General features: G+C 41.4%; 1 protein-coding gene across 5 annotated transcripts; it reads left to right on the top strand.

Moving 5' to 3' along the window:
- Window positions 1-14: 14 nt before the first annotated feature.
- Akr1d1 (aldo-keto reductase family 1 member D1) lies at window positions 15-27,154 on the top strand. 5 transcript variants are annotated; one of them, XM_057774530.1, is made up of 10 exons: window positions 15-122; window positions 1,987-2,001; window positions 3,872-4,024; window positions 7,091-7,207; window positions 15,385-15,462; window positions 20,001-20,123; window positions 20,237-20,346; window positions 21,115-21,280; window positions 24,660-24,742; window positions 27,052-27,154. In XM_057774530.1, exons 1-10 carry the CDS (start codon window positions 30-32, stop codon window positions 27,092-27,094), a joined length of 981 nt encoding a protein of 326 aa, XP_057630513.1. In that variant the 5' UTR covers window positions 15-29; the 3' UTR covers window positions 27,095-27,154. The 5 variants fall into 5 exon arrangements, with proteins under 5 accessions (XP_057630513.1, XP_057630506.1, XP_057630529.1 ...); XM_057774523.1 differs by lacking the exon at window positions 1,987-2,001 and having other exon boundaries at window positions 3,860-4,024; XM_057774546.1 differs by lacking the exon at window positions 20,001-20,123.
- The last annotated feature ends 787 nt before the right edge of the window (window positions 27,155-27,941 follow it).

The raw sequence follows: 27,941 nt of genomic DNA, 5'->3' as shown, positions 1-27,941 counted from the left end.
AACTTGAAGCTTCCACTACCTTCTCCACAATGAACCTCACTGCTACAAACCATCGAATACCTCTAAGTGATGGGAACAGTATTCCTGTCATTGGTCTTGGTACCTACTCAGATCCTAGACCGGTATGTACATACTTACGTGTGCGTGTGTGTGTGTGTGTGTAGTGTGTGTGTAGTGTGTGTATGGTGTGTGTATGTGGTGTGTGGAATGGGTTGTGTGTGGGGTTGGATGTGTGTATGTGGGGTATGTGTGTATGTATATGTGGTGGTGTGTGTGGTGTGGGGTGGGGTGTATATGTATGATGTGTGTATGTATATGTGTGGCGTGTGTGTGGCGTGGTGTGTGTGTATGGTGAGTGTATATATGTGTGGTATGCGTTGTGTGTGTGTGGTGTGTGTGTATGGTGTGTGTATGTATATGTGTGGTGTGTGTGGTGTGGTGTGGGGGGTGTGTGTACGGTGTGTGTGTGTGTATATGTGTGGTATGGGTTGTGTGTTTGTGTGTGTGTATGTGTGGTGTGGGGTGTGTGTATGGTGTGTGTGTGGTGTGTGTGTATGTGTGGTGTAGGTTGTGTGTGTGGTGTGTATATATGTGGTGTGGGGTGTGTGTGTATGGTGTGTGTATATGTGGTGTGGGGTGTGTGTGTATGGTGTGTGTGTGGTGTGTGTGTATTGTGGTGTGGGGTGTGTATGTATGGTGTGTGTGTGGGGGGTGTGTGTATGTGTGGTGTGGGATGTGTGTGTATGGTGTGTGTATATGGTATGTGTGTATGTGTGGTGTGGGATGTGTGTGTATGGTGTGTGTGTGGTGTGTGTGTATGTGTGGTGTGGGGTGTGTATGTGGTGTGTGTGTATGTGTGGTGTGGGGTGTGTATGTGGTGTGTGTATGTGTGGTGTGGAGTGTGTGTGTGTGTGTGTGGTGTGTGTGTGGTATGGGGTGTGTGTGTATGTGTGGTGTAGAGTGTGTGTATGTGTGTATATGTGTGGTGTGTGTGATATGAGGTGTGTGTGTGTGTGTATAATAATAAAAGCAAGATCCAATGACTACTATCAGTGACTACTGTTTACCTGGATGAACTTTAAATCAAAGGTTGAACTCTTATCAATTTATGGCTCAACATCATCCCATTACAGAAATCGATTTGTTTTTCTTTTTCTTTGAAAGTCAGCAGAAGGCTAACTGGAGTGAAATGAGGGGCATGGAATTTGTGAGTTTATTATTTATAAACTCCTTTAAATTTTTACCCAAAAATTTGTAGTGCAGTCTAACAAGCATCTAAGGAATGCCTGCCACCCACGTATATCCACGCTTCTTGAACTGCAACACAGTGTCATCAGTTACAGAGTTCATTCTCTAAAGGACTGAAAAGAAAGTATGCTTGTGAATTTGTGTAGAGATGCATTCACAGACACCCTTGTCCCAGATGTGGCCTGCAGGCTGCCAGGGTCACCTGTACACACAAGTCTGCAGAAACTTCTCGTGTGAAGAGAACTGTCTTGCTATGTAGGCACTTAAACTCAAAGAAAAAACATAGACTCCTTACCAACTGTAGAAGCAGCAAAGGTAGAGTCTGGTCCAATAGCTAAAGACTCAGGAAGGAGAAGAATCAAAATCACTGCACAGAAAAGGATCTGCATAGAATAATCCTTCCCTCAGTGAAGTTTGGGACTGACATTGCTTATCTGAGTCACTTTGATCACGTGGTAATGCAGACTGTCAAGGTGATGAACATGAAGGGGCCAAACTGGCCTCTTCATGGTGACTGGGACGCAGACACAAAGTGAGGGTGTCAGAGAAGCAGCACTGGGGTCTTGCTGAAGCCAGTGTGAGCTCATGTCACACTTCCATGCCCTATCAATCACAAATTCCACAGTCCTTACCCTGCACTCCAAGCCTTTGTACGTTAGCGGATTCATCAGTTAGCCAACCAGCTCTTATCATTCTCCCTATGAGCAAAGCATGATCTGGGACTGAGGAGATGGCCAGACGGGTAAAGGGCCTGTTTCACAAACATGATTTCTGACCCCTGGCACCCACATAAAAAGCCAGGCATGGTGGTATATGTCCCTAACCCCAGTGCTGTTGGAGCAAGACAGGTAGATTCCCAACGCTTCATTGGCTAGTCAATCTAGACAAAACTTAGAACACAAATTCAACAAAAGACCTTGTCTCCAAACCAAACCAAACAATTAAAAACAATAAAAGAGTATGAGGTTAGCAAATTTGGCTCAGTGGGCAAAGGGACTTGCTGTCAAGCCTGATAATATGAGTTCAAATCCTGGGACCAATATGGTAGGAGAGAGCTGACTCCCACAGGTTGTCTTGTCTTCCACAACTGCACCACAGACTATACCTGAAATTGATCCCTGGCCTTCATATACACATCCACCGGTGAGTGTACTCGCACACACAAAGATATATACACACATATACACACATACAGACCCAAAACAAAACAAGGAATATGATTTGAGTTTCATAGGAACTCTCTCATGTCAATACCTTTGAACACACGGTCCTCTCTTTCTCTACCTGTACCTCCCTGTCTTTGGACTTGCTTATTTCTCTCCCACTGAACTTGGAGTGTATGTGTGAGTGGGTGTGCACAGGTGTGTAACTGTGCACATGTGTTTAACTGTGTGTGGAGGCCAGGGGTTGACACTGGGTGCCTTTTTCAGCTGCTCTTCACCATATTTTTTTGAGACAGTGACTCCCACTGAACCTAGAACTCATCAGCTGCTATGTTGGTAGACCAGAAAGTTTCAAAGATCTGCGTGCCCATCTCTGTTATTCAACCCAGCAGTGGGGATACAGACTCACCCCATCACGCTTTGCTTTTACGTGCATGCTGGGGATCCAAGCTCAGGCCCTCATGCTAGCGTGGCATACTGTTTACCAGCTGAGCCATCTCCCAGCCCCTTCTACAAAATGTTTAAGGCTCAAGTCAAAGAATGTCAAAGGATCCCTCTTACTTCTTATTACATGACTTACACATGTGTTCACACCAGCCCCTTGTTCTCCATTCTATAGCACTTATCACAAGGTCACTACTAACACCCTGCAATCTTTCTCACCTGCCTGAGATGTCTATTAGAAAAGACCACTGCTTGTTCAACTCTAGAGTCTCCTGATAATGTCTAGTATATGGTGCACGGTCAAATAGCACTTACTAATCTAATGGAAACATTTGTGAGAGGGATGTGCACATCAGAGGTTATGGAGATATAATTAGAGTTTATTTATGCATATGAGTGTTTTATTTGCATGTATGCCTGCGTGACAAAACAGGGCCTCAATGCCCGTTATGGTTGTTAGCCACCAAGTGGTTGCTGGGAATCGCACTCAGGATTTCTGATAAATAGAGTTTAAAAAATAATAGCTAAAAGTGTTCCAGACACTTAACTATGTGCCGGGAGCTCTGACCATGCTTCGTACTACACACACTTTCTAATGTAATCCTCACATGACAAAGTCAATGCCAGTTAGGCCCTCTGACCGATAGAAAACATAGGGAGATTGAACACATTGCCCCAGATGAAGGCTGCCGAGTGCCTGAACTGAGATGGGAGCCCACGTTGTTTTATGTCCAGACCTCAGACTCTGCATGCTGTTTTGGGGATACCGATCAAATCACGTTTCTGAAGCTCCAATGTGAAGGGCAATCTGGATGGCTAGATGGAGTACTCAAGGAGGCAGTCCTCTCCGGTTTCTTTCAGCTCCACGATCTTCCAATCATGATAGCACAGAATTGGGAATTGTTACGTGGGCTATAAAATGCTATATTATGGAATGTCCTTTTTTAACACGAACTTAAAATCCATTTCTCTTTTCCTTCCACTTCTCCTCTTTATCACATAAGGTCCCCAGGGAGACCTATAAGGCGGTGAAAATGGCCATTGATGAGGGGTACCGGCACTTTGATGGGGCCTACCTCTACCACAATGAACATGAAGTTGGTGAGGCCATCAGAGAAAAGATAGCAGAAGGGAAGGTGAAGAGGGAAGAGATTTTCTACTGCGGAAAGGTGAGTCATTTCTTTCTATGTAGATATGGTGAACATGGCCTAGGGTTGGGGGAGGCAGCTCAGTAGAATAGCCCTCCTCTAGCATGCACAGAACCTAGACATGATCTCAAATATTGGAACACAGTAAAAGAAAGAAGAAGAGGAGGAGGAAAAGAAGTAGGGAAAAGGGGAGGAGAAAATGGGCAACTTATCATTTGAAATCCTTTAATTTGCTGAAAAACATACCTGTGTATGCATGCATATCAATTAAGCCTAATAAAGCACACATACCGAAATATAACCATAAGTGAGCAGAAAGGCTATGTGTAACTGAGTTCATGGAAAGGCTGGTCACTTTATGTAGCGCAAGTTCTAATAGGTTTTAGTAATAAAAGCCCAGCGTCAGATATTGGGGGAAATGCTGAGAGATCAGAGAGTCGAAGGAACCAAAGCACAACCACCTTACCTCTCAACTTCCCATCTGAAAAAGAGATAGAGTTCCTGTCTCCTTCTGCCTTATCACTTCCTCTCTCTGCCCAGCCATATCACTCACTTCCTGTCTGTCTGCACAGGTCTCCAGACCTCTATGGTTAGCTAGTGGTTAACTCCACCCTCTGATCTTTAGGCAAACTTTATTTGTACAAACAAGATATAACCACAGCCTTGGTCCATTAAGATCTCTTTCCACTGCAGCTCAACCAACACCCAAGGGCAGCGTGTGGTGGAGGGTGAATACACAGACTTTGCTGCTTGGTTTTTGTTGCAGTTTGGATAAGAATGACCCCCATAGGCTCATATGTTTGCATGTTTAGTCCCCAGTTGGTAGACTGATTGGAAGGATTAGGAGGTGTAGCCTTGTTGGAGAAGGGGCATACATGTTGAAGGAGATGTGTCACTAGGGGTGAGCTTTGACATTTCAAAAGCCCAAGCTAAGCCCAGTACTGAGTCTGCTTACTGTCTGTAGATCGTGTAAAGCTCTCAGCTACTGCTCCAGTGTCTTGTCTGTCTGCTTGCCATGATGATGATTTGAAACTGTAAGCAAGTCTCCAATTAAATGCTTTCTTTTACAAGAGTTGTCTTGGTCACGGTGTTCTTGTCAGCAATAGAATAGTGACTAAGACAGTTGCCCAGGTCAGAAAACATTCGCTAGTGCAACATAATACAAGAGAATATATAGAGCAGCTAGCTGCTTGGCCCAGCTGGGAAGTTTTAGCATTTCCAGACCTTGGTTTCCCTCTTTAAGGTGGGAATCATAAAGCCAAGCATTTCAAAAACTTATGAATTAGCATTTACAAAGCACTTAAATGGTACCAAGCCAAAACAAAAAAAATATTTTACATCTTTGTTGAGCAAAAGAATGTTAAAGAGGGCCTGTGATTCCATCTACTCAGGAGGCTGAGGCAGGAGGATCATAGCTCAATGCCAGCCTGAACCACAGGTAGAGTTCAAAGACAGCCTAAATAACTTAATGAAGCATGATTAATAAAACTCAGGGAGGGAAATTGGGCTTAAATCTGAAGGTCAGAAAAGCAAAGCAGTCATCCACTGGCTCTTACCTCTACCTCAGTCTGAAATGGTGATCCTGCCTCCAGGAATCTCACAATGAGACTGAGACTGAGAGCTGTCTCCTCCTGTTTTCTAGTCCTCTCTAGCTCTAGGATTAAAGGCGTGCACCATTACTGCCTGGTTTCTATGGCAAGCTAGTATGGCTGCTGGGATTAAAGGCGTGTGGTCTATAAGGCTGGCCAGCGTGGCTGTTTTACTTTTCTGATCCTCAGGCAAGCTTTATTTATCAAAATGCCAGTGAAATGCCACTACAACTTAACAAGCCTTCATCCCCATAGTTAAAAAGGAATTAGGCTGTAGCTCAGTGGTAGAGTGTTTACCTAGCACACATGAGGTCCTGGGTTCAATCCCCAATATCACAGAAAGAATAGAAAAAGTGAATTAAAATGGAAAATGGGATTTCACTTGGATGGGAAGGCAGTGATGATGCCAGCGGACCCCGCAGTAGTAACAGAAACATTTTTCTACTATCCTCTCTCCCCTTTACTTTTCTCTATTCTGTGCTCCCTCCCCACCATCACTAGGGTTTGAACCCAGGGCCTTGTGCATGCAAGGCGGGCACTGACTCACCAAGCTACATTCCCCACCTTTTAAGTCGTATATGTATATGTTTGTGTATGTGCAGGTTTGTGTAGTGTGTGTATGCGCATGCCAGAAGCCAACTTCAGCTGTCATTCCTCAACAGTCACCCATCTTCTTTTTTGAGGTAGGGTCTTACCGAGACCTGGGGACCACTGATTAGGAGATGCTGGCTTCCAGCAAGTCACAGGGATCTACTTATCTCTGCCTCTCCAGTGCTGTGATTATGCATAGCCTTTGCGTATGTGCTACCAAGACTGGCTTGAATTCGGGTCCTCATACTTGTATGTCAAGCCCTATACTAACTGAACTACCTCATCAGCCCATTCTCCTGACCCCCCGCCCTGACCAACTAACTCTTCTTTAACCTTTAGTTTGAGACAAAGTCTTGCCAAATTATCTAGTCTGGTCTAGAACTCACTCTGTACCCTTTTGCCACAGCCTCCCAAGTAGCTGACATTACAGGTTGTGCCATTATGTTTGTTTGTTTTTCTGTGCTTTCAAGACAGGAATGAAACTGGGAGCCTAAATTTCCCCTTTTATTTCCTGTCATAGATAGGGTTTTAAAAGTCAATCCTCTCCCTTACCCTTCCACAAAAAAGCCTTGAAGCAAAATTTATGCTATAAGAAAATGTACTAATGTATGTGATTACCACTCTTTGTTTTCTGCTTTGGCATGAAAACCTGACCTTCTGTGTGTAGCATCTAACATTTTGATCATGGAGTGAAGCCTTAGCAAGAATTGGCAGGATTGCCCTGGGGTGTGAGACCGCATGGGATTGAAGAACAGAGGAGTGTCATAGTGGTGTCAAGAGTCTCATCAGCTCTTCCTGTGCTCGCTCGGGTGTGAGAGGAGCAGATGACATGTGTATGAGGGATTCACTATGAGAAGGTAGAAGTATGTGGATATTACCTACCTGTGCTCCTCAACTTTCTTTCCAGCTGTGGGCTACAGATCACACCCCCGAAATGGTCCGCCCAGCCCTGGAAAGGACGCTAAAGGTCCTCCAGCTAGACTACGTGGACCTTTATATCATTGAGATACCCATGGCCTTTAAGGTAAGCTCGGGTACCCACCTACTGCTTCGAGCGCTATTCCTTATTGCTCTTTCTTGAGGAGCACAGAATGCTACCATGTTTGCGAACGTAGATGGGAGGATGCCGGTCTTGCCTGACACAACCCCAACAAATAATGCTAACAGGTTTGGGCCCAAGTTTCTTAACTGCGAGAGAACCGCTCCAGCTGGGTTCGGGTCCTAAAGAGGAGGTGCGCAGCTAGCCAGGGGAAGCGGAGGGGGTGCGGGTCACACAGCTGAGCGTGATTCAGGATGATTGCATTTGTTGAAATAAGGCTTTATCTTTTATACTCCATAGTTTAGCCACAGGCAAGACTGAAAACGGGCTCAATGATTCAAGGAGAAATCATTACAGCCACTGACTTCATTATAGCATTCTTGCTGAGACAGACCTGATAAGTTTAGCAAGTGTCTAAATGCCATTGTTCTCGAACGTTCAGTAAATCCACCAAGCGCCTCTTACACCAGTGGAAGAGCCACAGGTTCCTCCTGTCAGAAATGAGGAAATCGACTCCCTTTAGCAAGGAGGAACTGTGCTCAAGCTCCTGAGGGCACGGAGGTCCTCATCCAAATGCCTGACTTTGGGAAATGACTTCTGGGGACCAGACACTCAACTACAATTTAAGAACAATTTTCATTCCTCAAAAGACATACCACATAAACACTGAGCTGTTCCCTAATGTGTCCCTTTGTGACTTAGTCTTACTATATGGGTCTGCTCCCCTCAGAAGCTCCCAAAAGGGAAGGTCCTCCTGATGGCTCACTCTTTTCCCGTTTTACGGTACCATTCTGATTTCCCTACACTTACTAACTGACTTCTTGCTGTCAATGGCCTCAGACTCTGGATCTGGACTATGGACCTTTCATCCTTGGGGTCAGGTGTATCCGGTTGATAAATCTCTAACTTTCCTGTTCCTGGTGCAATCAGGAGGGCACCATGACCAGAGTCATCATGCTACCACTATGGGTTCATGGTGGTAGGGTTTGTTTTTTTTTTTCCAATAATTATTTTGTTTAAAGAGGCTGACATTTTATACATTTCATCCTTCAAAGCCCACACAAAATCTCCCAAAGGAAAAGGCAGAAGGGAACTCCCATAAGACATGGTGAGAATTAGTAAAATTAAAGTAATAAGGTCCTGGAGAATTGTGGTCTGCATTATAGAAATACTGGAACCCTGTCAAGCAGCAATTGTCACCATGTGGTCCACACCACTTAACTCAGTGCAGTTTCTATTATACATGTTTTTTTTATTTTACATAATATTTTTATTGATTTCACCAACCACAGATTCTTTCCCCCCCTGGGCCCCTCTCACCCCCACATATACTCCTTCTCTGGCTCTATTCAGATAAGACCTCCCATGAGAATCAACAAAGCATCGCACAAGTTGAGGCAGCACCAAACTCTTCCCCTCTGCATCAAGGCTGAACAAGGCATCCCACTGTAGCCAGCTCATTCACCAGGGACAGACCCCAGCCCTGCTGCCAGGAGCCCCAAAACAGATCAAGCCACACAGCTATCACCCAGATGCAGAGGGCCCAGGTCACAATTGTAGTAGTTTTTCATCAAACTAACATTGTGCTCTACACTTTAACCAGTACCTAGAAATATCCATTGTATAACCCCATGGCCATAAAAATGTATTCACACATCACAAGCGAAATATTATATGCAACAAAAAAAAAATTCTTACCTCTGGTCCCCTCCAACAAGAGAAAACCAAAAGAGAGGTTAGCTTTGTGAAGCCAAACACAAGGCTATCAAGATGGCATTTATTCCTCTAGTCCAAGTATAGTCCTTTCTGGAACGTTCTTCACCTATAAGCACACTGTTTATTTAACACACCGACTGTTAATCTCACCACCATAGTTTAAAGCAAAATTGAAGCAAGCTGTATTTAAATACTGGCAAGGTGGATGGGGTCTGGCCAGGTCCATATCCAGGTTCCTGGAAAATGTCCCAGAACCACGATTTGCAGTGGCTTAAGAAGGAAAAACCACAATTCATTGCGTTTCCCATCAGGTCCAATCAGGGGCAAGCATACATCCTTGCCTGCTGTACCTCCAGCCTGTAAGCCTCTGGTTCATATGTGATCAAACACATTGGTGCAGAGGGGTCAAACAAACCGTGGCTTGTTATCTCCCATAAACAACAGCCTCCAGCATTTCAGGAACTATCTGTCCTTGGACAAGGGACTTGCAGATCAGAGACATTCCTGTTCCATGGTATGTTAGGCATAGTAATTAAAACTGAAAATGTATCTTTGGCTCTCACATGATATACATGGTTGCTGAGTAACAAATGTTTTAAATTTTAACCGAGAAACAGATTAAGAAGCAGAACTGGGCAGTAGAGCTATAGGTCAGGGATTGCGAGTGCTCGTTCTTGCAAAGGACCTGAGTTTGGCTCCTGGCACCTATGTCCAAAGGCTTACAACCACCTGTGACTGCATGGCCAGGGCACCTGGCACCCTCTTCTGGCCTCCTTGGGCGCATTCACTCATGAGTCCATATATACACACAAATAAAATAAAATAAACCTTTTTTTTTCTTTTTTAATTTCTTCATTTTTTTGAGACAGGGTTTCTCTGTGTAGGCCTGACTGTCCTGGAACTTGCTCTGTAGACCAGACTAGCCTTAAATTCAGAGATTCTACTGCCTCTGCCCCCAAGTGCTGGGATTAAAGGCGAGTGCCACCACCATGCCCAGCAAAAATAAATCTTTTTTAAAGCAGAGAAAACCGGTTAGTTATCCACTGAGTAAATAAGATGGCACAGCCCCAAAGAACAAACATTGTGTCACAGAGTCTAAAGTGGTTTAAACAATCAGTCATGCTGCTTCACGAGACTCTCCTCTGAGGCCAAGGCCGGAGAGGGTCTTTGAGAAAGTTTCCCTTTTGAATGGAGGTATGAGCTTGGTGACTTTGCAGCAACACTGGTAATCATAGGCTTCTGGTCAGATGAGGATTTGACAAGACCATATAGCTTAAGTTTGATAGGATCTGAGTAAATTCACATTCGGTCAGCTCCATGAGGAATGAAAGTGAGAACTCTCACAGGGTCAGCGTGCCTGTATCTAGTCACGGAGGGTGTTTCCACCTGGGAGTGCAGCAACCTCCTTGTTCTTCTCATCAGATCATCCCTCAGCTAGCGGCCTCCACCTTGGCCTCTGGCTCAACGATAACACATTCCCTGGTCTGTTGGCCTCTCCCTGGACGGTATACACCATTGCTGAGCCAGGCATTGGTGACCAAAGGCCTTACATTCTGAGAACTAGGATTCCTCAGACCCAGCTGCAAAGCAAGTTTAAGACACACGAGACACTGGCCTGCTATAGTACTGTGACACCCAGGGCACCCTGAGGTGCAGTTTCCATTACTTGTGCAAGTCGGGAGGGAAAGAATATTCTTACAAAAGGAAGCAATTGTATCGCTCACGGATAGGCCTTAGGGAACAGAGGCAACATAGCATTTATGGCACGCTCAATTTGCACAAGCCTGCTATAGGCACATCTGCAGCTGGGAAACTTCAAGACGCTGTGTTTTATTCCCAGGGACAATAAGCCAAGCTGAGCTAAAACCTCATAGGACACTCTGTTTTAAGAAGAACTACACACAATCATGGTCCAGGTTATTCCAGAACGTTCCTCCTGATCTCAGGCTGCTGCAGTCTCTCTACATTCTGCAATTATTTTTGAGAACCCCCCTCGCTGAGTCAGCCACAGGCATTTAGTGAGGTCCTATACCAATTTAACTTCCCACTGTTTCTTAACCTCCCTGTTTTGGGCGGCACTGACTTTGCTAATGCCACAAGGCTCGTCTATGACCTTCTGCCGTCTTCCATTGTATCCAAAAGCAGAAAGACACAGCTTTAGCAAAAACTCATTTTGGTGTTCATCTTAAAAGCCTAACCGCAAATGAATGCATTTATCTTTTTGAGAGCACTCCACAGAAGGTTGTTAAAAAGGCCAACAATGGGTAAAGTGTTTTTTTGTTTGTTTGTTTGTTTGTTTTTTTTTTTTTTTACCAAAGAACTCCTTATAAAGGCGAGATGCTAGAAGGAAGAATTTAGGAACAAATTGAAGAATAAAATGGATATTGTGCTGTGGCTTCATCGCCTTCTCCTAATGTTTTGTGTGGTTATGACAATATCTGAAATTGAGTGATTAAAGTGAACAAGTTTGTTGCCTCTGGAAAATGGAGACTGAGAAGTCGAAGGTGAGATCGCTGTGCATGTACCTGCTGCCAGGCCTGATCTTTTGGATCCACAGGGTAGAAAGGAAGAGTCAGTTCCCACACTGTCCTCTGATCTTCACAGAAATGCCATGGATTGGGTACATATACACACACACACACAAAATTTTTTAGTTAAAAATGTAATTAAGCAAGTTGGTGGTGATGCACATCTTTAGTCTTAGCACTCGGGAGGCAGAGACAGGCAGGTCTGTGAGTTCAAGGCCAACTTGGTCTACAGAAGGAGTTTCAGAACAGACAGGACTACACAGAGAAACCCTATCTCAAAACAACAACAACAAGTCATTATAAGATAAAAAAAAAAGAACAGAGCCACTGGCAGGCTGGTGGGTACTGGAGTCTTATCTGTGCCTAAGACCTGGCTGTTGTTCTAGCCAGCTTTTACATCTTTCTTTTTTAGTCTATTAAATTCTTTTGTTTAGAGGATTTCATATATGAGTACACTATAGTTGCATTGTTTCTACCTCTAACTCCACCCATAACCCCAATCTACCCATTCTCAAATTCATGATCTCATAATTCATATGTGTGTGTGTGTAGACAATGTGTGTGTATATTCATTCATTTGCATACATATACATTCTTCTGTGTGTGCAGGCAATATATATATTCATTCATGTGTATATACATTTCTCTCTGTGAGTGTATGTATGTATGTATGTGTAAAACCTACTGAGTTCAATTATTACTGCCCTTACTTGCATGAGTTTTGGGATGACCACTTAGGATTGGGAGCTCATCACTAAACAAACAAAAAGCTGGTTCTCCTCCCTCAGTAGCCATTGCCTTCCAATAGCTCTTCATCTACTGGTAAGGACTTGGGAAATTTTCCTCCATCCATGTCAGAGTGTTGATTGGTCTGGTCTTGGCAGATCTTCTACAGAGAACTATACTTTCCTTAGCTGGAGAATTTCTCTGTAACTGGAGATTTCTCTCCTGCCAGCCAGTTCCCAAATAACCACTCTGAGGCTTAATGTTAATTACAAACTGTTTGGCCTATTAGTTCAGGCTTATTATTAACTAGCTCTTATATAGTAAGTTAATCCATTTCTATTATTCTATATTTTTACCACAAGGTTCATGGCTTATTACCTCACATTGTTTCCCTGGTGGCTGTTAGTATTTCCCTGAATCTACCTCCTTTCTCCCTGTCTCTCTGCTTGGATTTCCCACTGGCTCCATTCTGCCTAGCTATTGGCCAAATTGGTTTTTTATTAACCAATGTTAATAAGATATATTTACAGCATACTGAAGAGCATCCCACATCATCACCCCTTTCCTGTCTAATTAAAAAGGAAGGTTTTAACTTTAACATAGTAAAATTACATATAACAAAACAGTTATCAAGCAAGAATTGTAGTTACAATATTTAGTCTATTTGAATTTGACAAAATTAAAAAATATTCTATTATCTATTTTATTTCTGTGAGTCTAAAGTTTCATATCTAATTTGTCTTTTATCATAACTAATAATAACTAATGGTGCCCACCATCTGGCATGGATCCACATAAGCCTAAAAGAGCTTTTGAAAAAGAGAGAAAGAGAGAGAGCTTCAAAACCCACAAAAACTGGAATCAAGCACAGCTTCTTGGTAGCCACATTTTTTTTTCAGATAGGCTCTGTTTGCTGGTGGCAGCAGATGTGTGACTCTTTTAAGAGACAGCTTCCTGGATCATGCTGGCAACACAGACAACTTTTTCAAGAGTCCTGCTATGGCTCACTTGAGTGGAGTTTGTGAGCAATGTGTTACAAGCTGCTTGGTGGGGGCATGAACCCACTGCATCCTTAGAGCTGGAGTGGTGAGCATGACTCCAAGAGCTGGTGGTGAACATACCTCCGGCATGTTGGAAAGTCAAATGGGGTGGAGTCAACAGCCAAAGCCACAGCATTGGTCCTAGCCATGCCCACTTAACATTTTAAAATCTCTCCTGGTCAAAAAATGATTACAGATACACAATAAATATAGATTCAGACCAAAATAAAACTCTAAACAGGTCACAGTGTGTATTTTAAAAAATGTGTAGAAAATTACACCCAAATCCCCAAAATATTGTTTATAAATATTTGTTTTCATTTAAAGGGGGTCAATTATAAATGATTAATGGTCATAGTCAATCTCTTTCTAAAGAGAAAAGGGGGATATGATATAGAAATGATGAAAAATATAGATTATTAAATCTATTTTAATCCAAAAAACAACTGTTAATCTCAAAATATTTTATATTGGTATGGATTTTGGTTTATTGAAACAAATTTAAGGTCAATTTTGTTATACATATTTCTATTCTTGTTTAAGGTATTGTGTTTTTGCAGCATATTTAAAATGGAATGTATAGTTAAAAATACAAATATAAATAGATGATAGAATATTTTCTTTAATTTTGTTAAATACAAATAAACTAAGTATTGTTACTGTAATTCTTGCTTGATAAATGTTTTGTTATATGTGATTTTACTATGTTAAAGTTAAAACCTTCCTTTTTAATTAGACAAAAAAGGGGAGATGATGCCCTTCTCTATGCTGTGAATATGTCTTATTACCATTGGTTAATAAAGAAACTGATTTGGCCAATACCCAGGCAGAATGGAGCCAAGCAGGAAATCCAAACAGAATGACAGGGAGAAAGGAGTCAGAGTCAGGGAGACACCAGCAGCTGCCGGGGAAGCAAGATGTAAGGTAACAAGTCATGAGTCTTTTGGTAAAATTCAGAATAATAGAAATGAATTAATTTAAGATGTAAGAGCTAGTTAATAATAAACCTGAGCTAACAGACCAAGCATTTTGTAATTAATATTAAGCCTCAGAGTGGTTATTCGGGAACTGGTGGGTAAAAGAGAAACTTCCAGTTACATTTCTCCTCTGTCTGTATCCTGATTGGGTTTTTTTTCAGAGAATAAGAATCTTGTTTCCTTAAACTTCAGATAGAATAGATTGCCAGAACACTGACACTGAACATCCTCAGGCTCAACAACGATTCTTTCCTTAATACCACACATGGCTACTGTCAAAGACTGGGAAATTATTCTATCTTGGGAAGTAATGTGCCAAGTGCATTGGACAAATGAGACTACCTGAAGAGCACCACAAAAGAGAGACTGTGTTAGCTACATTATACTAATTATATGTCAAGGGCAAGAGGTCCTTGCACACACCAATAAGCTCTGGAGAATCCAGGAAAGGCTCAGCATGCAGACTCATCTCTTCAGGGAAAGAGATGTTTACCTGTCTTCTTCCTGGCATGCCGGGAAAGGATGCCATCTACAACCTGGTGATCCTTTGCTATCCATAGAGCTGGGCTTCACCCATATCCCTAGAATTTATGTTTCATTTATCCTAGACCCTTCCCCCCTAAATATTGAGCATTGCTTCTGAATCAGCAGAACCCATCTCTATAGAAGAAGCCAGATGTTCTTCGTAAAGAGTTTCAATGTAAACATTTAAGTTTATTGTAACTTTGGACTGAGTTCGTTGTCACCAGGAAATTTTTTTCTAAAATTGTTCTGTGATTAAATATGGTTGGTGTCAGACTCCAAGAAATTTGTCTTAGCACTGGCTAAGTCAGGTTGAACTGAGTTTCGTTCTTACCTCACCTGGATCATTTTCCTGCCTGCTGTGACACTCACAGGGACCCCCCACAATTATAAAATACCATATTCTGTGATTGAATAGTTATATATCATGTTATTAATAAGATATCATAATGCATACTATGTATATAATTTTCTGCAAATATACATATGTTCTATATGATATCACAACATTATATAGACATATAACATTTCTTAGGAAAGTATATGAATTGGTAAGCTTGATTTGCAGGGCCACGGTATATTGGCATGCTGACAACCTCTTAAATTATCTATTTTTAATTCTTAGATATTAATAAATATTTTGCGTTTTACAGCCTGGAAAGGAGTTTTATCCTAAAGATGAAAACGGTCAATGGTTATACCACAAAACAGATCTGTGCGCCACTTGGGAGGTGAGTTCACGTGGGCATCTGTTGTAAAAGGTGGGTAGCTATTGTAAAAGGCCTATATTTTTACTTATGATTTCTATCAGTGCTGCACAAACCCTGCTAGGTAAAGCCTTTACATTCAATAATAAGTGACAGACTTTCTAGCCACACATGCAGATAGATCTAAACCTCCACCTGTAGGTGCTCTGTGTGTGTATGGTGTGTGTTGTATGTGGTGTGTGTGTGTGCTGTGTGATGTGTATGCGTGCATGTGTGTGGTGTTTATGGTGTATGCGTGTGGTGTGTTTGGGTGCATGTATGTGCATGTGTGTGGTGTTTGTGGTGTGTGTGGTATGTGTGAAGTATGGTGTGTGTGTGGTGTGTGTGTGCATGTGTGCGCATGTGTGTGGTGTTTATGGTGTGTATGTGGTGTGTGTGATTTGTGGTGTGTATGCACGTGTGTGGTATATGTGGGGTGTGGGGTGTGTGTGCTTGCACACATATGCCGTGGAGGTCAAGGCATATTTTCTGGGACCATGTGTGTCCTGGAGATTGTGCGCAGGCCTAGCAGCAAGTGCCTTCATCCACTGAGCCATGCCAGCCACCGTTAAGTGGAGAAAAATTCTGAATTTTTCTTCTTGAAGACAGTAATTTCCAGAAATGGAAAGAGAAATACAGAGACTGTGTTCTAAAATAGCACTTTAAAGCAAAATGGTATAGCACACTAGTTTAAAACCGAGTTTTAAAAATTAATGTGATATCTAAAATAAATGAACTCAAAATAGCCCATTTCCATTTCTGGACCAGCTACTGGCTCTTTCCTTGGGAGTCCAGGAGTAAAGAAATAGAGGAACATAAGAAAACTATTATGAACACATTTAGGAAAGGGATGCACTGTACCGGTCTGGGGATGGGTTAGTGCAGAAGCCTCAAGCTGAAGCAAGCATTTCCTCCTCCAGCACCTCACCCGCCTCCACCTGCACCTCACCCGCCCCCACCTGCACCTCACCTGCCCCCACCTGCACCTCACCCGCCTCCCCTGCCAAGAGAGTGAGGATGAGTAAGGATATTGTCTACTTCCTGCTAGGGGTCACAGCGAAGGGTCTAGACCACACAGCTCTCTGGAGGGTTTGTGATACCTGGAGCCTATATCCAAAAGGCCAAATACTGACTTTATTGTTGTAATGATCTTGGGTGTCTGGCACTCCTTTCTAAGAGGCTCCCAGGGAAAAGAAATGAGTTCATGACCCAAAAGTAGCAAGATGTTTGCATCAGAAGAAAAATTATCTCAGTGATATATCCCAAGATAAACCGAACAGAGAACAAAGAAGCTTTGTGTCAAAAGGCATTAAAAAGAAAAACCAGCTACATGAATAACACGGAAGCAAACAAGCAAAAACACTAACAAGGAAACATTTAAAAACTCTAAGAAAAATGAGAATATAATATTAGAAACAGCCAATAATTAGAAAGAGTATAAAATTTAAATATCAGAATGAGGAAATCCCCTAGTATGAAGATGTGGGGGGAGGGGCAGAAAATACTTCAATATGAAAGGAAAGGTTAAGCAATTGAAAGATAAAATTGAATTTCCTGGCTAAGAGGAAGTAGATAAAATGGCAGTATTTGAAGATAAAAAGACTCTGAGTAGCAGGTCATAGTGTACAAAAGAGGAAGAAAGAAGCCTGTGCCTGCATGGTGCTGGGAATGGGTCTGGGTTCTCATGAAAATTACCACATAATCTGAGATATTCAGCAATGCAGAAAATTTTCCTTCTGCAGAGGGGTGTGCTGGTGCTAAGCCAAGTAAGCAGTCATACCAGCTTCATCCACAACTCAAAGGACCCCGTACCTCATCTGATGGACTTGGTCAGGCCCAGCCTCACACTTTTATGTGATTCACTGATTTAAGTCTTAGGGAACAATTGATAAGCAGAATGCAACCTTACACAGAATGTAACCTTGAACACATATTTTGATTTCAGGAAAATGCTCACCTGGGAAGAGATTTTTGCTAAATGATATTTTTACGGTTGTCTTTAAAAATAGTGTTTCCCTTGTCTTACTTTACCCTCTAATAGAAAAGGCAACACATTTCTTTCATATTTCCCACAATGTTTATAATGAGATCTCAGAATATCAAGAAAAACACTTAGAAAAAAAATTAAACTTTCCAGAATATAGTAAATACAGCACTAAAGGGAAAAACTAGAATAATAAAAGGTAATCAGGGGGCTGGAGAGATGGCTCAGTGGTTAAAAGCATTGCCTGCTGTTCCAAAGTTCCTGAGTTCAATTCCCAACAACCACATGGTGGCTCACAACCATCTGTAATGAGGTCTGGTGCCCTCTTCTGGCCTGCAGGCATACACGCAGACAGAATATTGTACACATAATAAATAAATATTTTTTAAAAAGATGTGATACATTTGTTTCTGCTACAGAATACTGCTTTAACTGTGTAAAGGATGTGTTACATTTGTTTATGCTGCATTTGCTTAATTTTGTAAAGATGTGTTGCTGCTTCACCTTGCCTGCCTAAGGCACCTGATTGGTCTAATAAAAAGCTGAATGACCAATAGCTAGACCAGAAAAAGAATATGTGGAGCAGAGAGAGAGAGAGAGAGAGAGAGAGAGAGAGAGAGAAATAGAGAGAGAGAAATAGAGAGAGAGAAATAGAGAGAGAGAAAGAGAGAGAGAGAAAGAGAGAGAGAGAAAGAGAGAGAGAGAAAGAGAGAGAGAGAAAGAGAGAGAGAGAGAAATAGAGAGAGAGAGAATAAGTAGGAGAAGAAATGTAGGTTTGTGGGAGAAGAAGATAAGATGGAAAAGAGAACACGGGAGAAGGAAAGGAGTGGGAGATGCCAGGGCAAGAAGCCAGGCAGCCTCCAGCCAGAAAACATGAGAAGCAGTGAAAGTAAGATATACAGAAGACAAGAAATATAAAAAGCCCTGAGGCAAAGGGTAGATAAAGAGAAACAGGTTAACTCAAGTTAAAAGAGCTAGCCAGAAACAACCCTAAACTAAGCCAAACATTTATAACTAATAATACGTCTCCATGTCATGGTTTGGGAGCTGGTTGGTGCCGCCCCTCCCCCATAAAAAACCTGGTAGCCTGGTACAAATAAGTCTTTAAGAAAAAAAGGAACATAAATCACACACAAACAGAACTCCACCTTTCTAGTCCCAGTGGGAACTGACACAATGATCTGTTTTCTTATCCACAAAGCATTTCCGTGTCTTTAAGTATCCCAGTTATGCAAACTGTGTGATCTTATTAAGCAGGAATGAAAGTTGAAACCAAGAACAAAAAGATGTCTGAGAAAACATCAAATATTTAGGAACAGAGAAACCCATATAAATAATTCATAAGACAAAAAGAAAATAAACCAACTATATGCAATCCATATACTAGCCTCACGCAATTAGAAATTGGATCTTTGAAAAGGTGATATTAAATATTTATATAGAAATTTGATAAAACGTCCATAAACTTTCAACATTAAAAACTATAGTGTATTACTAAAAGAAATCAAAGATCTAAATGAGTGGAGAAATATAACATATCTCTTAATAGTCAATATATTTTGATGTTAATTCTCTCCAAACTCATCTACAGACTCGATACAATCCTTGTGAAAAACTCACTGAAATAAAAAAAAACTATTGCTAGAGTTTATATGGAAATACAAATATCTATAATGCCCCAAAGAACTTAGAAAAAAAGAAAGGGAGTAGATATGATGATGAAGCTAAACATATATGTGTGTATATATGAAATTTTCATAGAATAATTTCTTAATGATTTTTTTGTTTCTGCATGAGCATGTGCTGTGTAAATGGGTGACTGCAGAGGCCAGAAGAGGGCTGGGGTTACAAGCAACTGTGAGTTGTGAGACATGGGTGCTGGGCGGTGACTTTAGGTTTTCCAGGAGCCATCTCTCCAGCCCTATCAAAACATAAACTTAAAAATACTAACTAAAAAAAAAGACGAGGAAGGAGTTATAATAAACTTAGAGTTGTTACATAATTACAGAAATTGTAGAGTGCTGCATTAACACAACACCTCTATCAGTAGAACTGGGAATGCTGAAGTTGATCCATAAATTACGATGTCCAAGTTGGAATAGGAAGATGTGGTACCTTGATGCGGGAGAGATTGCCTTACCAAAGGTGTGCTGAAACTAGCTCATGCCAGTTTGCAAACTCTGACTGCAAATATCTTTCTAGTTCCACAGTCAGGGATGTCCCTCTGCTAGCTTGAATACAGCGTGGTGGCAAAGTGACACCACAGGAATTGGCAAATGCCATAAATCGGGTTGTTACTGTTTTTCTTGTCTTGTATAGCCAGATGTAACGTATCTATTGGCATTCCACTGAAGGTGTTTAGAAATGTGTAGGGTAAATTATTTCACTAGCATGTGCATATATTAGAATTTGTCAAAATGCATTGTCTTTTGCTTGAGTGTTTATATGTATCTCTTTGAGAGAGTGGTGGGTGTGCACTGTGCACATTTCTTCTCCCTTCCTGAGAGTGCCTTTGTTGACTGTTGCCATTACCCTACAGGCCCTGGAAGCTTGCAAGGATGCTGGCTTGGTGAAATCCCTTGGGGTATCTAATTTTAACCGCAGGCAGCTGGAGGTCATCTTGAACAAGCCAGGACTCAAGTACAAGCCAGTCACCAACCAGGTACAACAGAGCGGCTCTCACTGTGTGGGGAGAGGCACCCAGTAGAATTTTCAGTAACTACATTTGATTATAGGCTTTAATTTTGTTCTCTGCTCTATAATGGAACTGCACAGGTGGAGTGCCACCCCTATTTCACCCAACCAAAACTCTTGAAATTTTGCCAGCAGCATGACATTGTTGTTGTTGCATACAGTCCTTTGGGGACCTGCCGGAACCCAATGTGGTAAGTAATGCTGTATTCTCTTCAGGAAGTCTTCCCTTCTATGTGGATAGGACACACAACCAGAGGGAATTAGCAATCAGAGGGAATTAGCTAAGCAGAAGGATTCTGGCTGTGGGATCTTCAAGAAATGGCCTTTTCAAGCCAAGATCATGAAAACTCACCATACCTTCCTCACTGAAAGGTTACCCGTTGACCGTATTAAACGTATGGTGTTTCCTGTTGCTGCCTGATCTGTAAGAAACTCAGTAAATGATGAAGTGTCGTTAGACAGAGTTTCCGTGACTGTGTTCTGAGAACTTGTAAGCTGTTGAATTCAGTACACAGTGGCAATACCTTTGAGGGAATCCAAGGAGCTTTAGGAAAATGTCTACCCTGGTAGCAAGAATTGAGCTACTTTCTTCTACTTCAGTCTTTTTTGCCTTTCCCTCTGTGTCTGCTTCAAACCAAGCTTCCTGTAAAACTCTTGATCCCACATCCACACTATGAAGAGAGAGAGCTTGGTGTGTGTGTGTGTGTGTGTGTGTGCATGCGTGCATGCACGTGCATGTATGTATAGACATATATGTGTGTATATTATTTGCCCTCTGCATCAGCTCACCTGCCTTTCCTGATCTTCTCATGCTAAATGCCACTCTTCATTCCATAATTCTTTACACTGAGAGAAATTCACTATGGGTGACTTGAGTGTCCTGGCAGTGACCCAGTCACTGGGGACAACAGTAAGGTCACTGATGAACTCTAGCCTCTCGTCTGTTTTCTTCCCCCAAGGGTGAATGTATCATCCCCATCCTTGTTAAAAGACGACCTTTTAAACTCACTGGGGAAAAAGCACAATAAGACAGCAGCTCAAATTGGGTTACGTTTCAACATCCAGCGAGGAGTGGTTGTCATTCCCAAAAGCTTTAATCTCAAAAGGATCAAAGAAAACTTTCAGGTAAGAGAATGACCTTTGGAAATGAGGGAAGATGGCAGTGTGTGCTCTCGCTCCTGGAGAATGTTCCTGGAGAATGTTCTGGGAAACTGTGACGACCTACATCTAGTAGCTCCTTCATGTCATCTGTCTCACATTTCCCCCTTCTGAGTGTCCATTACATCAAACACTCCTCTGTCTGTCTAACTCCCATCAACAGACAGACTTCTGGTGTTGGAAACTTAAAGCCAATGCAGACTCATTTTCTCTGGCCATTTCCAGTGCTCTCTTTCTGTTTTCCATCAGCCTCTTAAAAGGGAAATCTGCTCTCAGCTCACTGCCCCTATTACCTTAGACCCATTAAAACTGGGATTATCCCCTGTAGACTGTATGAGGCAGCTTTTCTCTGGGTCACAGGGGACTTCTGCATGAGTAACTCCGGTACTTTGTTCTCGGTCCTTGTGGGTTAGAGATTTCAGACCCATTTCTTCCTGTTGGCTTTCTCTCCTTCTGGGAACATCTACTCTGATGGAACCTCTATGACATGTAGGCTTTGAGAACAATGGCAAGAGTTTGATTTGTCGGTTTCTGTTTTTGATAGGGTCACCTGCAGTCCGTGCTGACCTCAAATCTCTATCTACCTAAGGATGGCTTTGAACTCTTGATCCTTCTACTTTCACCTTATAAGTTCTGAGATTATAGACATGGTTACCTGGCAGCTAAGAATTTTATTTCATAGTATGACATCTCCATTCGCATAAGATAGTTTGTGCCATGAAATAAAAAAAGACCACATTGAACAAGGAAAATTGTTAGAAACAACATAAGAAGGGAGAATTTGGAAGTTTATCTTGAAGTTAAAAACCAAAATTTATAAAAATACATGGACTTATTTGATCCATAGCAAAATGTAAGTTCCAGTTGCCTACAGGCACCAAATCCTAGAAGAAATGGAATCAGTGCTGGCTTTTTAAGAGATATTTGACAAATTTACGTCACGTACAGCACAGAATCCTATATTTCGTAGAGACTTTTATAGAATGATCTTAAAGAGAATAAATTTCATCTGAAAGGGAATTTTAATTTGGCTGTTCTTTCCATATGTGTGTGTGTGTGTGTGTGTGTATGTGTGTGTGTGTGTGTGTGTGTGTGTGTACGCCATTGTAGAATTTTAAACTTGTCCTTGTCCTTATTTGGGAAATGTTGTGCCCACAATTAAAATAAACCTTCAGTTCGTCTCTCATTATTGATGTCATGAAATCTGTGTCCTTACAATGCCTACTTCCATCTGTCACTGGGATCCATGGTAGAGCCATGGAGTAGAGACTGGCCTGTTGTGAACAGAGAAAATCTGTGGAAGGACTCCTTTTGAGCTAATAGTTTGTTGGGACTGGGTTTTTGTAATTCAACTTTTAAAATTTTTAAGATTTTTTTATCAGGTTTTTTTTTTGCCTGTCTGCATGTATGTATGTATGTATGTGTGTATGTATGTATGTGCACTATGTACATGCCGGTGCCTGCAGAGGCCAGAAGAGGCTGTCATATCCCCTAGAATTGGAATTATGGGTGGTTGTGAGCCACCATGTGGGAACTGGGACTAGAACCTGGATCCTCTGCAAGAGCAACAAGTGCTCTAAAAAAACCACTGAACCATCTCTCCAACACCCTGGAACTCAACCCTTTAATTCCTTCTATTATTATTTTTTTTAAAACTATCTTTTTTCATTTTATTTATTTATTTATTTATTTATTTATTTATTTATTTATTTTGGATTTTCGAGACAGGGTTTCTCTGTAGCTTTGGTGCCTGTTCCAGAACTAGCTCTTGTAGACCAGGCTGGCCTTGAACTTCCAGAGATCCGCCTGCCTCTGCCTCCCAAGTGCTGGGATTAAAGGCGTGCGCCACCACCACCCGGCTCCTTCTATTATTTTATGAACTTCAATATCTGGATAATAAATAATCAAATAAAGGAGTTCTCTGAGAAGAATACTTGGAAATGATCCATGGAGGAGCAATTAAGTAAGTGTATTTAATATATTCTGTAAAACGTAGATGAATAAGTATGAGGTAACCTCTATATGTCCATAGAGCAGATCGCAAGGACCAGTAATATATAAGGAAGGTAGTTATGCTGCATTTATAAGCTGCATTTTATCCTAACATGTTTAGTACCTGGAAAGAGAACTGAAGTCGGGTAGTGAGTGAAGAGAAACCTCCCCCTTTTCATCCCGTACATGTCCATTATCTTAGTATCTATTTACAGAGCATAGATTTACATACTACTCACATGATTAAAAATTACAAGTTTTAAACAGATTAAATATTAAAAATTAAAGTGAAAATAAAATATTAAGTGCTAATATAGAATAATTATAAAATGAAAATATAAACAAAGTATGCAATCTAGGAAAAAATGCCAGGCAGTGGTGGTGCACATCTTTAGTCCCAGCACTTGGGAGGCAGAGGCAGGTGGAACTCTGGGTTCAAGACCAGTTCACTGTCTACAGTGTGAGTTCCAGGTTAGCCAAGACTACACAGAGAAACTGTCTCAAAAAACAAACAACAAACAAACAAAAGAAGAAAAGTGAATCTCTGAGGACAGCCAGGGCTTCATTGAGAAACCCTGTCTTAACCAAAATAAAGAAATAAGAGATAGAGAAATAAATAATGACTGACAACCTACGTCCAATCCCCAGAGGCCACATGGTGGAAGGAGAAAACCAATTCCTGCAAGTTATGTTCTGACCTCCACATGTGAGCCTTGACACACGTGTACCGACATACATGCATACACACACTAAATGAATAAGTGTGAGAAATAGATAAAGGAAATGATTGTAACAGAAACTGAAAAGGACTGTTAAAATGATGAGAGAAGTTGAAATAATGGAGGACACTCGTGATCCCCACACTCAGGAGGCTGAAGCAGGAGGATTGTGAGGCAGAGACCAACCTGAGAGACCTAGCAAGTCCCTAACCAGCTTGAGCTGCAAAGCAAGACCCTGTCTCAAAAAATTATTATTATTATTAAAAGAATAAGCAAATTTAAAGACTAGGATATACTTTTTCAGTATGTGAGATGGCAATAGTCTAGAAGAAAAAGCATCCAATATTTTATGTGAAAAAATAAGAATTCTTCACACATGGAACAATAGGTGTTTTAAACGCACACTGTTCAGTAAGTGAGTGATCCCAAGCAGATCTGCCTCCAAGACAATGGTCAGAGCAGAAGACCAAGCTGTCCCCCATCCTCCGCTCTGCTGCACCCCGCATGCACAATTTCAGAGGTGCTGGTTGTCCTACAGAGAGCCCCACCTGAGGGGCACCCTCGCTGTCCTCACTGCCTGGTTCCAAGCTTGACCCATCATCACAGTGTCCTGTCTTCTCTTTCTGCTGTTTCAGATCTTTGACTTTTCTCTCACAGAAGAAGAAATGAAGGACATTGAAACCTTGAACAAAAATGTCCGCTTTGTGGAGCTGCTCATGTAAGTATCCCGGGACTGCTACTCAGGTAGTGCTTGTCACGCGATAACCAAGAAGGCTCCTGTGCACCCTCACCCAAGCCCATAGATCACCAAGGTGAGGGATAAGCAGTGTGTTCTGAATAGTAGACATACCTGGGTCTTAGCTAAGGCATGATGTGGAGACAAGGAGAGTTAACCCTTCATACTACACCTGCTACAGCCACAACACAAATTCTGAAAGAACATTGTTTACTTCTGACGAAAAATCAAAGCTATACCCAAATTGGAGCAAATTTATTTTTAAAAAATTCTGGGAGAGGCCCACTCCTATAGTGTAGAAGGAATATCAGGTTGTGAGCCCAAATCTAGAGTTTTAGTCAAATACTTTCTTGTCTGTAAGACTTAGGACTTTGGGGCTGGAAAGATGGGTTAATGGGTTAAAAACACTTGCTGCTCTTCTGGGGACCTGGGTTCAGTTCCCTACACCCTTAGCAGGCAGCTCACAATCACCAATAACTTCAGTTCCAAAGGATCCAAATCCCTCTCCTGACCTGCAAAGGTACCTACATTCATATGGTGCACATAAACTTGCACACACACACACACACACACACACACACACACATAAATAAAAAAAACTAAATAAATAAGCCGAGTGTGATGGTACATACCTTAAATGCCAGCCTTCAGGAGACAAGGGGATCTCTGTGAGTTCAAGGCTAGCTAGGGCTACCTAATGAGCTCCAGGCCAGCCAGGGCTACATACTGAAGACCCTGTCTTCAAAAATAATGCATAAATAAATAGGACCTGGAGATATGGCTCAGTGGCTAAGAGTACTGGTCAACCTGGATTCAATTCCCAGCATCCACGTAGTAGCTTATAATCATCTGTGACTCCATTTCTCGGGATTCTGATACCCTCTTCTGGAAGTAGGCATGCACATGGTACACAGGCATAGATGAAGTGAAAACACCCGCACACATAAAAAATTATAAAATAAATCTTTTAAAAATGAGTTAGCTATCTAAGCTATGTCTATCAGCTACCTTATCTATGAGACTTTTGCACACCATGTAACGATGTTGTCAAGCTCAGCCAAGACACCAAAGTAACCCTCTGTTACCTAAACATTGTAGGTCTTTTAAACTAAAACTGGTGTGGCTTACACACAGATAGTCAAATGTGTATATGTATGCACACATTTCTTTTTGGTTCCTCATTATTTTCCATTACTGTTTCTGATTTCTCAAATCATACTGGCCATCACTTTCTTTATTTGGTCTTCTCCTTAGCACCCATTAAGATAATGCATAGAGTTGGAACACAATTGATCTCACTACTTTTCATAAGTCAGAAAGTATCCTGGATGGCCTGGTATTGATTTTTTGAATGGCTGTGATAAAACAACTCCTTAATGTGAATTTCCAAGGGAGAACACTGCTTAGTCTATAAAGATACCACCCAGCCTCAAAACACAGTAAGAAAACACAAATACACATGACAGTTTGCTGGAAACTAAGCTATAAGTTAATCAATAACTCTTGAAGATATGTTAGTCTACTTAAAAATATCATTAAATTCAGAAGAGATAATAATATGGACTGAATCTACCATCCTATTGATTTTCTTTTACTAACAACATTGTTTGATTCACATTTGAAATAGTTAATACCAGTTTCAGCAATACTAGGGGGAATATGACTCATTTGGGCAGAAAAACAATTAGAAAATCAACAAAGTGATACAAGATTAAGCTCCATCAACTTTTTAAAAATGTCTTTGAAAGGTCCTGGGCTATGATTTTTCCCCGATGCTATTTTGTTGACCTCTGATATTGAAGAGCCCTGTTTGCTTTATATTTTTGTGGTAGTTGCAGAGAGCTAAATCTTGATTATGTTCCATGACAGAAATACACGCACTCCTGACTATTATAGGCATTCTTGCCTTTGTTATTTAAGAGGTAGGGTCATCATCATCATCATCATTATCATCATCATCATGTTCATTATTACAAACAGTATGAGATAGGTCCATCATCATCATTATTATAAATAGTAACAGAATTTAAGTGCAGGCAGACAAGACTCTCATCTTGCTTTGTTCTGGTGAAATAATGTAGCTGCAACTAACCTTTCCTGGCCTATTGGGTGTGTATTCACATCATGGTAAGGTGCTGCCTTAAGAGGAGATAAAAAGGAAACACAGGAAACAAAAGGTAAAGGACTAGAAACAGAAGGGGGAAGAGAATGACCCTCTCAAAGGATGTTGGCAACCCAGCTGTTCCACCATTAGAGTAAATTGTCTTCTTCTTGGGGGATTGTCTTGGCAGGTGGAAGAACCATCCTGAATACCCATTTTATGATGAATACTGAACACGGACAGTTCTTCAAAAGAGTTTTTTTCACCTCATTCAGGATCTTGAGCTGGGTAATCCTCTCCAAATATGGAAATAAATGGGGTCTGGCTATCCTTAGATGAAGCTGAATAAAACACACCATGCTTAACTTTTGTGTAGTATGAACTCAAATAGACTCTGATGAAGAAGAAAAAAAAAGATTTAAATCTGCCTGAATAGTTCTTTGAAAATGCTTTTTAAAATATTTTTAGATCAATGTCTTCTAGGTTTTGATGGAGAACATTAAACTTTACTTCTAAAGTGGCATATAAGACCAAATTCTGACTCATAAATATGAAACTATCATAGGAAGTCTGCATTGCTTAGCCTTTAGAAGGACAACAAAGAAGTTTGTATCTGGCCTGCTTCTAGGTGCTGACCATGACCTTGACCTGGTTTGGGTCATTGGTTGCAATATGACACACCCAAGAGAGAAATCCACATGCAAATAATGATTAATGCACCTTGAGTAGAGAGAGAACTAGAAGTCTAGAAAAGTCTTAAAGAAAAAAAAAACATATAACAGGTTGGGCGAGGGCTGTTGGGCTCTACTGGAGTGCTTACCTGGCATGTTGGAGACCCTGGTGAGGGTGGGAGTGGGAATGATCAGCAAAGCAATAATGATTCTGTTTTTTTCCTTTGTTCGCACCTAGTATGCCCATTCAGCTTTTGCTATGCTCGAAGGATAGAATGTACTGATTCTTTTTTAAATTCTTTCTAGCTCAGAGTTGTGGGGAGTTGAGATTAGGTCTCATGTAGTACAGGCTGCCCACAGACATGCTGTGCATCCAATACTGGACTTTAATTCTGAACCCCTGGTCTCT

Source organism: Chionomys nivalis, chromosome 1 (genome assembly GCF_950005125.1).
Source record: "Chionomys nivalis chromosome 1, mChiNiv1.1, whole genome shotgun sequence".
Taxonomy (NCBI): Eukaryota; Metazoa; Chordata; class Mammalia; order Rodentia; family Cricetidae; genus Chionomys; species Chionomys nivalis.
Note: the sequence above shows the minus strand (reverse complement) of the source record. Positions and strands in the feature narration are given on the sequence as shown.